The 12,701-nt window shown below is 41.3% G+C and overlaps 4 protein-coding genes across 4 annotated transcripts; 1 reads left to right on the forward strand and 3 right to left on the reverse strand.

Moving 5' to 3' along the window:
* Window position 1: 1 nt before the first annotated feature.
* On the reverse strand, window positions 2-2,460 carry LOC104826113 (cyclin-dependent kinase inhibitor 4-like). Its single transcript, XM_010558646.2, has 3 exons — window positions 1,858-2,460; window positions 570-776; window positions 2-492 (listed from the first exon to the last, which is right to left on the reverse strand). The coding sequence occupies exons 1-3, from the start codon at window positions 2,310-2,312 to the stop codon at window positions 423-425; spliced, it is 732 nt and encodes a 243-aa protein (XP_010556948.1). The 5' UTR covers window positions 2,313-2,460; the 3' UTR covers window positions 2-422.
* Window positions 2,461-4,788: 2,328 nt separating this feature from the next.
* Window positions 4,789-8,072, forward strand: LOC104826117 (ankyrin repeat domain-containing protein 13C-B). Its single transcript, XM_010558649.2, has 2 exons — window positions 4,789-7,040; window positions 7,119-8,072. The coding sequence occupies exons 1-2, from the start codon at window positions 5,562-5,564 to the stop codon at window positions 7,485-7,487; spliced, it is 1,848 nt and encodes a 615-aa protein (XP_010556951.1). The 5' UTR covers window positions 4,789-5,561; the 3' UTR covers window positions 7,488-8,072.
* LOC104826116 (vesicle-associated membrane protein 721-like) lies at window positions 7,845-9,998 on the reverse strand. Its single transcript, XM_010558648.1, has 5 exons — window positions 9,605-9,998; window positions 8,810-8,951; window positions 8,579-8,699; window positions 8,361-8,423; window positions 7,845-8,208 (listed from the first exon to the last, which is right to left on the reverse strand). The coding sequence occupies exons 1-5, from the start codon at window positions 9,792-9,794 to the stop codon at window positions 8,062-8,064; spliced, it is 663 nt and encodes a 220-aa protein (XP_010556950.1). The 5' UTR covers window positions 9,795-9,998; the 3' UTR covers window positions 7,845-8,061.
* Window positions 9,999-10,666: 668 nt separating this feature from the next.
* Window positions 10,667-12,618, reverse strand: LOC104826114 (vesicle-associated membrane protein 721). Its single transcript, XM_010558647.2, has 5 exons — window positions 12,211-12,618; window positions 11,571-11,712; window positions 11,362-11,482; window positions 11,122-11,184; window positions 10,667-11,021 (listed from the first exon to the last, which is right to left on the reverse strand). The coding sequence occupies exons 1-5, from the start codon at window positions 12,398-12,400 to the stop codon at window positions 10,875-10,877; spliced, it is 663 nt and encodes a 220-aa protein (XP_010556949.1). The 5' UTR covers window positions 12,401-12,618; the 3' UTR covers window positions 10,667-10,874.
* Between the last annotated feature and the right edge of the window lie 83 nt (window positions 12,619-12,701).

Consider the following 12,701-nt stretch of genomic DNA (forward strand, 5'->3'; position numbering starts at 1 on the left):
CTTTTGCAAACGATCATTGGGGGGTTTTCTTAAACGTTTCATCAGTACATTCGTTGTATACACAAGGGATAGATGAGAAAGGTTACAGTACTACAGAGGAACAAGTGAAACGCAGAGTCAAAATTCATGTACCGCAACAAAAAAGACTTACCCTAAAACCCCCTCTGCTGTTCCTTGTAACCTTCTCTTATGAGCCTATGATTTGGTCTGGTAGACAAAGGATCGGTATCGGTTTTGGGTACACATATCCTCCGCTATGTTACAGACCCATTGGAACAGGCTACACAAGATTTCCTACTTTTGCTTTACAATGTTAAGAAAAACGGATTATGGAAGCTAGAAATGGAACCCACCTACCAACCCTTGTAAGCTGATTCATGATAATTAGCAGGAAATGCTATAAAAGCCTGAATAATCCTTCTCTAATGGTCCACCTTCTTCCACTCGTAGCGTCCTGGCAGCGGTTTCTCGTTAACGGGATCAAAGTTGTACCTGAAATAAATAAATAAATTATCAGAAAATGGAAAACGAACTAGATGAACAAAATTGACCGGCAAAGTTTTAAGTACTTTTGAATGAACTGTCTTTGCTGTTCTTCCTCGGGACCGGAGAAAAACTCGTCCATTTCATGTGTTGTTGGTAGGTTACGGCCTGGCAAACTCTCTCCTCTTCGGCTGGCGTCCATTACATCACGGTTAGAGCTTGTGGATGATCCTTGGTTCCTTGCAGTTTCCTGATTCCTTATCAAACTGCAAGGAGTAGATTCCCTTGTGGACCTGTAGGGGAGAGAAAAATAGAATGAAATAAACAATTGGCATGTCATATTATACAAGGCTCCCTCAAGGAAAAGCAAACAAACTTTATTTCCTTTATCAGTGGCAAATGCAAACAGCTTCAATTTCCAGATTCAAATAAAAAGATGATATTAGCTAGATAAAAAGAATAAAAGCAGCCTATGTGAGCAAACTTCAAGCGAAATGGCTTCCACAGCAGCCAAAAAACCAACACAAATACAGAATAAATGCAACTCCAAGAACAAGTGCCACGCTTTTAAGTTTTAACCAATCTTAACATCAAAACCCCGAAAACAAGTGAAGATAGCTAAAAACAGTTACAAAGTTCCAAATTATACAGACCCGTCAAAGTCTCTACAATCATACCTTGATATCTCAAGTTCAATTCACAGAGCTATATATATACATATACAGAACTTATAATTCTGAATCTACATCCTAAACTTCTAGCCAAACAAGATGACCACTGACCACATTCCCCTATAAGCTTTTTATGCAAGGAAGAAATCTGCACAAAGTTACAGAGACATTTCACTTACAAATGCAACATTCTTTACATAAAGGCACATAAAAAGTTTCATGAAAAACCATTTGTCACTTTCACCTTCCTACTACATACGTATTTCACCGTATTCTCTCAAGAAAAGATCCCGTTTATTCATCTAATTTTCCCAGAAGCAGAGAGAAGTACGGCGTGTCAGGAAAAGAAAAGCTGAAAAAATCAGATACAGGAAAAAAGATATATTTCAAATCGGAGAATTGAAAACCCCAGTTTCAGTTAGTAGCAATGGAGAATTGAAAAACCCTTATTTTTCTTTTTGCTGTAGAAGTGGGTTTCAAACAACCAACAGAAATCCAAAATCAATAGCAAAATTTTCCAGGACTTTCTCTTGATTTTCTCAGCAACCAAACAAAGTTCAAAAGGCAAATCCCTTCAAAGACAAAGTTCACATAAAATTTTGCGTGAACTAAAACACTTGTATTAAAGAAAATCCCTTCAAAGACAAATTCAAGGCATGCGAGAAATCCCTAAAATTGTGGGAGGATGAAGAAAAACCCTTACCTTTCCTTGTCGACTTCTCCATCGACTTCCTTTTCGCCGACCAGCAAATCCTTCTCCTTCGCGCAGACAACACTCTCGGCAACCGAACCCGAGCGAGACCCATCGCCACCAGAGCCGTGAAGCGAACGCACGGGGGAATCGAATTTTTGGGAATTAGGGTTAGGGCTTTCGATGCATGTTGCTTTCTTCCTCTGCTTTCTCCGTTTGCCGGAGCGAATAACAACAATCGACGGTTTCTTCTGCAGCCGACGACTACGGAGTTGAAGATATGGCCCAGCTCCGTCCACAAACTGCGGGGGCGGTGGCGGAGGAGGAGGAGAAGACGGGAGGGAAGAGGTGGATTTCTGGAGAGCTAGGGATTGAGCTCGAGTGAGAACACCAAGGGACGGGTGAGAGACATCCATCAAAGCGGCGACTTCACCTGCAGTATTGCTCCTCCTCATGTACTTCCCCATTTTTCTACCCTTTTCATGGGAAAAGAAAAGGCATACGCGGAGGGGAAATGGACGTTTGGGAGGTGAGAAAATCGGAGTTAGGGTTGAAGCCGAAGACTCTTTCTCTCTCTCCTCTTATTCAGGTGGATGCTGCGTCGCGTAGCCAATGCGACTACTGTCTCGTCTACTAATACCTTTTGGCCTTTTTCTTGGGTTTTTTTTACATTAAAAAAAAAAGATACATGGCAAAATTAACTATTTTAACTCGTATGTGTTATCTTCTCGATATGGGCGTTACTATTTGGCACTGAACCAATAATTTATGGTACAAGTTGTATCGAATATTACAGGAAAATATCGCCATGCCAATTTTCTATTTGGCACTGAACCAATAATTTATGGTAATTTATGTTTATAAGATAATAGAATTAATCCCTATCTCCTTTTTTCTATTATTTTGTTTAGTTCCTATTAAAATCAGACAACCAAAACTTATTGGACTTGTGGTTATACACCTGTAGCATGTGAATTTTCCTCTCAGTTTCAACATCCATAATCATCACAGCACTATCTGAAGCTGCAGCAAACAAGTGACGGTGACAATTCTTGGCTGGAATCGCACTTGTGTGCTTCTTGCCCCCTGCTGCTTGATATAAAAAAAGACCCTGAGATTACGAAGGAGATCACAGAGGTCCAAGGAGAAATACCCGTGAAACGCGGAGGCAAGAATACGTATTGATGCTCCAGAAACGGATGCCGTCGTTGCTGTCACAGGAGCAGAGCAACTCGGTTTTCTTAGGGTGGAAATCAAGAGACGTTACAGGTTGAGTATGACCATCCATTGTCCGTATGTAACTACCAAAAAAGACCAATCCAGTTCGTATCTCCATCTAGTGGGGTGATGGGAAGGGAATATATTAGGCCACTGAACCAAGTCGGTCCTTCCCGTATGTAACTAACAGGTTGGCGAAAAAAGAAAAACAATATTGGTTAGTTGCAAAAACACTAATCGACGGCTAAAATACGGAACTTATGAGCCACTGACATCATAGTTTATGTTTCAAATGAGACTGCTAAAGGGACAGAGTATGTACTTCAGAAGCATCCCAGATTTTAATTGTTTTGTCGAACGAGGATGCTGCCAGTTGAGTAGCATTATGTCTGAAGCGAACGAGGATGTTCTTCTGGAATGCACTCTGTTTGTAGTGTCTCCATGTTCGAAATGGAAACCTACCGACGGAATCCATATTATCTGTTTTAACAAACAAAGATCTTACCTATCATTGTGATGTCTATAAAGAACGAAACGAAACAAAGATCTTACCGTTGCTTCTTCGTATCGAGCTAACCTCCCTGAAGCTGTAAACTGAAACAACAAAAAGGAACAATTTTCCGATGGTCGAGTAATGAAAGCAAATGACCTTACTGTTACTACATGGTATAGTAGTTGGTATTAGGTTTATTCAGTGAGATTAGAGAGAATGCCTTTCGATTCAGCATCTTGCTTAGAAGGAGTCCCCCCCCCCCATCTCCATCATCTTGTGACGAAAAGGATTCCACATTGTTTCCAAACCTTTCCATCTCTTCCTGCAACTAATATAAATTTTTCATAAGCAACAAATTCGAAGAACAGGGATCTATTCGAAGAACAAGATCGGGCTATAAAAAGGATCAAAAGAACTCAGTGTTCGATCAAAGAACTTGTAACTCAAATTCTCAAGAATCTTAAATGTGAACATCAAGACGAACTAAGCCGAACGGAGTAGCTGTTCCCTGCGGATCAGAAGCCCTAATTCGATCCTCGCAAGAGATATCTCCAGAGATCGCGCATTGCCTCTGCGTAAACAGCGCCATTAGAGACTAATCGATCGGGAATGTTAATTACAGTAAACAAGAACTCGAGACTTGGGGAGAATTCGTCTATTAGAGTATATTGTTAGGATTAGTATAAATACATTTTGTATGGATCATTTCATATTAATCTTAGAGTATATTGTTAGGATTAGTATAAATACAAAATGTATTTATACTAATCCTAACAATATACTCTAATATCGTCAAACTGAGAGAGCAGTGATTGAATTCGCACCTGATCGATCGCAAAGAAGTGAATTTAGGGTTCTTGAAGTTCGAATTCTTTTAACAGTTTTCAGGTGTGCCTACACTGGATGGAACAAAAGCTATCAAATCAGCCGGATGAGAGGGAATCAGGGAAATAAATAGTTTGACCAGCGCGAGTTCCGCAAGTGGGTTTCAAATGGGCCTTCATATAATGGGCTTTTATGTTGGGTTGGGCCGTACACTAACCCAAACCCTCAAATGAAATATCTATTGGCGGTTTGCGAACGAATTATTCGAGGATATATCCATTTTTGGATCAAATAATTTGTCGTTTTCTGACTTTTACCTATTTCCAAGAAAAACGTTAGTAATATTAACATTTCTAATTATGATTAAAAAAAAACAAAATTATCATAGGGTCTCGTAATATTTACTTGGAGCTGTTTTAACGGTTAGAATATACATGGCTCTTTCAGCTTCACGTTGGAAACAACCCAAGAAGAGAACTTTTCTTCTCTGCTTGTGAATTCCTTTTCCACCATTTCAAATCTGTCGTTAGATCCCTTCTCCGAACAACAACAGAGTGCTTCTTCTAGGGTCGGATCCGATTCCTCGTAAGCAACGGATCTCGACGGTCCTTTTGGCTTTTCCCGCAAGGCGAGATTTCCAGGAAAGGAAGAGAAAATTCTTTGCCCTCTGTTTTTAGCTGATAAGTTTCAATCTTCGCAAAGGAGTTTTCTTTTTTCGCAAACTATTGTCGGCAGGGGACACATAGTTCCTGGGCTGTGTTCCGTACCCGGGTTTGTCTTTGTTTCCGATTTCGTGCGTCGGATCATCGAATTTCGATTTATGGTGTATTTCATTTCTGGTAAAGTTTAGGGATTTGTATGTTTCATGTGATAGATGCGCTTACATGCTCGGGAAAACAAGTGGAAGCTGTTTTTTTTTTTTTTTTGCAATTGGGAGTTTCTTCGTGTTTCGGGGCTCATCCTCCATTTTCAGAACAATTTGCTCAGGCTGATGTTGGGCAGTCGGATTTGGGTTTTAGGGTTTATCTAATTTTGCTAAATTTGCAAAACTTTTGCCCGTTTCATATGCTTCATTGGATTTCTGAGCATTTGGAGAGGTTCTAAGACATATGAAGCTAGGATTCGGAACTTGACTTGTGAAGACCGGTTTCAGGTTTTTTGTTGTTAAAAGTCCTGAGACATGGCTACCATTGATGATGTCTCAAAGTACCTTCACAGCCCTGCTCACAAGGCTGTCATCACCAGAGATTATGCTTCTCTCAGGAGAATATTATCCTCTCTCCCACGTCTGCATGACCCGGCAGAGATCAAAACCGAAGCAACTTCCATAGCCGAGGAGGCGAAAGCTGATTCCATATCGGCCATCATAGACAGGCGTGATGTTCCAAACCGGGACACGCCTCTTCATCTGGCCGTCAAGCTCGGGGACGAGGCCTCAGCCGAGATGCTAATGGAAGCGGGAGCAGACTGGAGCTTGCAGAACGAGCAGGGATGGAGTGCTCTCCAAGAGGCAATTTGTAGTAGAAAAGAGGGTATAGCCATGTGTATCGTCAGACATTATCAGCCACTGGCATGGGCCAAATGGTGTAGGAGATTGCCTCGGCTCGTTTCCACAATGCACAGAATGCGGGATTTCTACATGGAGATCACTTTCCACTTCGAGAGTTCGGTTATACCCTTCGTTTCCAGGATAGCGCCTTCAGACACTTGCAAGATTTGGAAGAGGGGAGCAAATCTTAGGGCCGACATGACTTTGGCTGGGTTTGACGGTTTCAGGATTCAACGGTCGGATCAGAGTATAATGTTTCTCGGAGACGGGTCGGAAGACGGGAGAATCCCGCCCGGATCTCTCTGCGTAATATCCCATAAGGAAAAGGAGATGATGAATGCCTTAGAAGGAGCGGGAACTCCTGCATCAGAAGCAGAAGTTAGTCAAGAAGTGGCTGCCATGTCCAAGACCAGCATTTTCAGACCAGGGATAGATGTTTCTCAGGCAATGCTTTTCCCACAGATGACATGGAGGCGGCAGGAGAAGACAGAAATGGTCGGACAATGGAAAGCTAAGGTGTACGATATGCACAATGTTGTTGTCAGTATAAAATCGAGGAGCATACCTGGAGCAATGACTGAAGAGGAGATTTTCTCCAACTCTGCCCGAGAAAACGAGACAGAGACAGAGACAGAGACAGAGGATGATCTCGAGGATATCTTGACAGAAGACGAGAAGAAACAACTAGAACTCGCTATCCAGTCCAGTTCTCCAGAGAGTTCTAACCAGACAGCTCGGCTGGAGAAGAAAGAATGGTTCAGTGGCTGGAGGAGACGAGACACAACCAAGCATCATGAAGGGAACAAACGGAATATTCCCCCAAGAAGTTCTCTTTCTGCTGATGAGAAAGCAAGCGATGAAACCCTAACTGGTGGAGGAGAGATAACACCTGCAAGACACTCAGTTGGGGCTGCAGCCATAAGAGAGGGGAGCCGAGAGAACGAGTACAAGAAAGGGCTGAGGCCGGTTCTTTGGCTTTCCGAAAGCTTTCCACTACAAACCAGAGAACTACTACCATTGCTTGATATCCTCGCAAACAAGGTTAAGGCAATACGCCGTTTAAGGGAGCTGCTGACTACAAAGCTGCCTTCTGGGACATTTCCTGTCAAGGTTAATAGATGGATCTGTACCAATGTTTGTCCCTTCCTCACATATCTTTGGTTCTGTCTTAATCTTCAAATTTTGCAGGTTGCTATTCCGGTGGTACCTACAATTAGAGTACTTGTAACATTCACAAAGTTTGAAGAACTACAACCAATTGAAGATGAGTTTGTGACTCCACCATCGAGCCCGGATACTCCTTATTCTGTTAAAAACAGTTCAAAAGCAGGAAAAACACAAACCTCAAGCTCCTCCTCGTCATGGTTCCAGTGGATGAAAACACCGGATCTGCATCCAACAAGCTCAAGTTCTGGAAGCTGTAGTATCAGTAAAGCAGAAAACGAACAAGTCCTCTTTGTGATTCCCCGGGACTACAAATGGGTCACAGCTGAAGAAAAGAGAAAGAAGATGCAAGAGAAGAATAATGCTAGGAAGGGCAAGAATCAGAAATCCTAAAATAACTGAATTTACTTGGGTAATTTAGTAGATCAACTCATAGAAAGAAAGACTGAAACTTGATGCTTCTTGTATTAGTGAAGGGATTTACGACACAGCACAATTCATCGCTACGACAGATAGATACTGAGAGAGGAAAAGGAAATGTAGGGTTCTTACTTTATCGGTTCTTGTTCTTGTTTCCATCCTCAAGATGTCTCTGTAATAAAAAATACACACTCCACAGGAACAGACTACAGAGTAGAGAGATGGGTGTGTTTTCGGCTCAAAAAATTTTAATCATTCATCAGGATATTGAAAACGAGCATAGACTATAAAAGATTATGAACCCAAACACTAATCTACGAACCCACCAAAAGTTTTAAATCTGTTTCAATCATTGATCCATCAAAGATCATTTTCAGTATCGAGAAGGTTTACACTAACAAAAACAATTGAAAAAGAAACAAAGAAAAGGGCAAACCCATCTAACAGAGAAGAGAGAAGATAGAACGACGGCAAAAAACAAACGCGGACATTTACCAAAAGGAGTTTCAATCAGCTTAGTAGCAGTATGGGGACTGATAATTCCATGCTAGGTACACTTGAAGCCATGACAAATCGACAACACGATGATGAGGATCAAGGCGATGATGATGCCCAGGACTATGAGCTTTATCTTCATGTTCTGCAGCCACATCTTTCTCCTCATCTGAGTTCCTTGTGTTCTGAAATCTTGCGCCTGTAGATATCCGAATAAATTAAGTGTTATGCAGATGTAACAGACTGCAAGATAAACATAAACCAAACAAAGAGATGTATACGTACAGATAAATGCATGTATTTGAACCCAAAACTACAGAAACAATTTGACAAAAGGAGATAACTACTCACTTGTGAGCGGAGGTTCTCAGTTTTGTCCACCAAAAGCTCGATTTTCTCACCACGGTCAAGGACCTGCATCCATATGAAAATACAGTCAGTTTCGGGGAAGGAGAAAATCTGGTCCTTTGGGGTGAGGCAGAGAATAAATGACTATTTTAACAATCTGGGGAGTTTGATATGGACAACGATAAATCATATTACAAGAAAAGAACACGCTTCCTTCTGACCTTCTCGATGTTTTCCATCATAACACCCTTAACTTCGGACACCTGAGCCTTCACCTTGGCAAGTTTGCTGATCTCCTCGGGGTGATCCACGCAGTACTGCATGTGCTCCTTCAGTTTAGACCTTCAGTATAAACAAACAAAGTTAAAAGACAGCATTCACAAAAATGGAAATAATGAGAATATCTTTGAACCCCAACAGTAGAGCTCAAAAGGGGAAGAAAGGAAAAGTACCCAAACTCTCTGTTCAGGCTGTTGGCTTGAGCAGTAGCAGCTTTCCCCCCACCATATCTCTTGTTAAAATCCTCCTTAACACGCTCCAAGAATGCCATTGGAATCTGCCTCCCAACAGATTCAACGGCAACAACACAATAGGCTGCATCAACAGAAGATAAGAACTTTGGTTACACAAGTAGACATCCACATGGACCGAAATCATACACCACTACAAGCTTGTTACAACAGTCAGTTTACGAAATGAGATTTATGGAAACACGCGTCCATTGCAAATGATTTCCATGCTTCAGAACAAACAACCTATTTGATTTGCCTAATATGTGAACCAAAATTCATCACAATGAAGCAGACAATAACAAGGTCCATCTCACAAACAAGCAATCATAGAACCCATGAAACAACAAGATCCAGGACACATCTCCGATTGCGACTAAACCAATTATTGGATCGAACCAAGACTTTAAGCAGTAGGATTGATGTACTTATATCCCAATACATACACATAATAAGATGAAATCTTGCTTCAGCCATGTTCACCGAGAAACCTGAATGCCCATATACGCAAAATCTGATGAATCAATCAAAAGAATTCCTAAACATATATGCGAAGTTTGCACGTATCAATCAAAACGGTTTTAAAATAAATCCACTCGAATTGCATACACCGATCTCCAAATGTAGATCAAAACACAGCCTCCCGATTCGAAACCAATATACGGATCAACGCGTAAACGGATTCAGACGCACAAATCTAGCATCGAAACGTGTCCATACAGAGAGAAGAAGACCTACTGAAGCCATTTTCAACGAGGTAATTGAACGTGTGACCATCGCAATTGTAGGTAAACTTGTTGTTCGAAGACGGGAGCTTTTGCAAGCACTGTGCGGCGACCGAGGTGAAATTGCCCATGAACTCGGTGTACTCGGCGAGAATCACCGTGCCGCGAGCGACGAAGCTGTAGATCAACGATTGTTGCCCCATTTCTTTTCTACCCGCAATCTCGACGAACGAAAACCCAAACACCAGACTGCGACCCGATCGATTTCGATCAGAGAGATTAGTTCTTTCTTCGTGTGTACGAAAACAAAAAGGTCTAACGTAACAGAGGACGCGAGAGAGAGAGAGAGAGAGAACGCAGCGATCGGAGAGAGAAATGAAAATGCTGGATTTGCGCGACAAGAGAGAAGTTTTCCCTTTTAACGTTCCATTAATAAAGTTTAATATATGATGATATAGTTAATTAATTCAAATACAATTTTCAGGAATGTTTTTTTCCCCCTGAAATTGAAGACTTTTAATTTTTGGCATTTTAGGAACTCAATGTTTGAAAAGTCTCTAATTTTGAAGCCTGTTACTTTAATGGCCCTCCAGTTTTGACCCTAAAGCTTCTGGAAACTCAGGATTAACGCCTTAACATTTAAGAAATTAACATTTGCGGCCTAAACTTTGAGAAAATACAAAATTAGTAAGAGTTTTGAAATTTCATGCTTTATATGCTATACTACTACATATAGAGAGAGAGAGAGGGAGTGAAAATAATCCAAGGAAAGAAAACAAAAAAATGCCTAATTAGTGTGTGTGTGTTTATCAAAGTTAGTTGAACCGTATAGAAGAGTACACCGAGTACAAAACATAAATTTATCAGAGTTGGAGGCCAAGTGGGGCCCAACGGAGGATCAGACCGGTGAGGGTGATCGGAGAGTTGCGTTTGGTGAAGCAGTTCCTCCGACCAAAACGTGGATTCGATTCCGGAACTTACCTTTGGATTCGGACAACCATCCATATCATTACAACGTGATTCTTTTTTTGGTGTTGTTTTTTGCCTCTTCAACAAGGAACCGGAGAATCCATGGTGAATGTGAGAAGCGAATCTATGTTGTACAATGCATAGATTTTATATTGTATATACATATCGCCTATACAAAACCGGTTCAGGACGACGTACACTACTATCAGACACATGAAATGAGGATGGCGCCATAAAAGAAAAAAGGAAAGCACGATTTACCCGAGTAAGTATAGGGCTGAGAGCCTGAGATATAACCCGAGGAAGTTCCCAGATTAAGTACACTTGAAACCATGGCAAACTGACAAGACGATGATGAGGATCAAGGCGATGATGATGCCGAGGACTATGAGCTTTATCTTCATGTTTTGAAGCCACATCTTTCTCCTCATCTGAGTTCCTTGTGTCCTGAAATCTTGTGCCTGTATCAATTTTAATTTATGGAACACCATAGAAACAACAACGGAGAAACTGAAGGTATTTAGAAATGTGGGTCACCATGTACATACGACACTAACTAACCTGTGAGCGAAGGTTCTCAGTTTTGTCCACCAAAAGCTCGATTTTCTCACCACGATCAAGAACCTGCAAATGAGTGAATCCAACGTTAATATCTGAACATATGTTTAAGCGAGCAAGATGGGTAAGGGCCTCCAAAGATGTAACAACGTAGTTTAACTTTAGTCTTACTAACCAGACACAGTGGCAGATACATAACAGATGTGTAAGATTGTAAATTAACAAAAGAAACGAGTGCTTGACCTTCTCGATGTTTTCCATCATTACGCCCTTAACCTCAGACACTTGGGCCTTCACCTTAGCAAGCTTGCTAATCTCTTCAGGATGATCCATGCAATACTGCATGTGCTCTTTCAGTTTAGAGCTTTAAAGCAACCACCCGTGTCAACAACTAAACCGGGAATATGGAAGACAAAATTATCAATATCAATAAGGAGATGTTAAAGAATTACCCAAACTCTTTATTCAAGCTGTTTGCTTGAGCAGTTGCAGCCTTCCCTCCACCATATCTCTTGTTAAAATCCTCCTTAACTCGTTCCAAAAAGGCCATCGGAATCTGCCTCCCAACAGAGTCAGCCGCAACAACACAATAGGCTGCAGAAGAAGAAGAACAAGATTGGGTATTCTTAATTCCGTATAGATCAATAAAAGTAGAAAAACTTCCAACATAATCAGGAGGAATGGGGTGAAGAGGAACAGTCTATTGGCCATTACAAGTCCCGCAGCAATACTGCCCCACAATCTGATCACGTATAATACAGTAAGCAAAGCATAAGAATAACCCAGAGGTAACTGACCCAGGAAACATCTCAAAACAAACAGTCAGACCCGTTATTCAAATCAAACCAGCTAAAACCTTGTAATGTTATAAATGAAGAAACACATGATAAAGCAAACCAGATAAGAAGACAGATCCAGATTCCAGATCACGATTTCAGTTTCATTCAATGTATGATAAACACAAATCTATCACAGATTACATTCGAAACAAGCCGAAGGTACTACTCACAGATAAATCGAAACATAAAATTGACTACACACGTATGAATACATCAGAAAAAGAACAGTACAGATCGAGAGACGAAGACTCACTGAATCCATTTTCGACTAGGTAATTGAAGGTGTGGCCGTCGCAGTTGTAGGTGAACTTATTGTTCGAAGACGGGAGCTTCTGGAGACACTGTGCAGCGATGGAGGTGAAATTGCCTTTGAACTCCGTGAATTCGGAGAGGATCACAGTTCCGCGAGCGACGAAGCTGTAGATCAACGACTGCTGCGCCATTTTCTTCACTTGAACAGCGATGAAATCCCTAACGCCAGAATAGGATCAGATTGATTGATTGATCGATCGAGTAAGCGATCAATCGAACAGAGATTTTTCTTTGGCAAGGAGCTGCAGATCTGGATTCAACCGAGCGAGACGCGGACGTCGTACACAGAGATCAAGAGAAGGAAGCAAACGCTGCAATCGAGGAAAAAGGGGAAAACCCTACGAGGAAGAGCCAGATTTTAGATTAATATTTATAATTAACACGCCATACTGTGATTTTTTTTGGGGGGGGGACCACCAAACAAACGTATTT

The sequence above is a fragment of the Tarenaya hassleriana genome, unplaced genomic scaffold, assembly GCF_000463585.1.
Source record: "Tarenaya hassleriana unplaced genomic scaffold, ASM46358v1 Cleome5, whole genome shotgun sequence".
Lineage (NCBI taxonomy): Eukaryota > Viridiplantae > Streptophyta > Magnoliopsida > Brassicales > Cleomaceae > Tarenaya > Tarenaya hassleriana.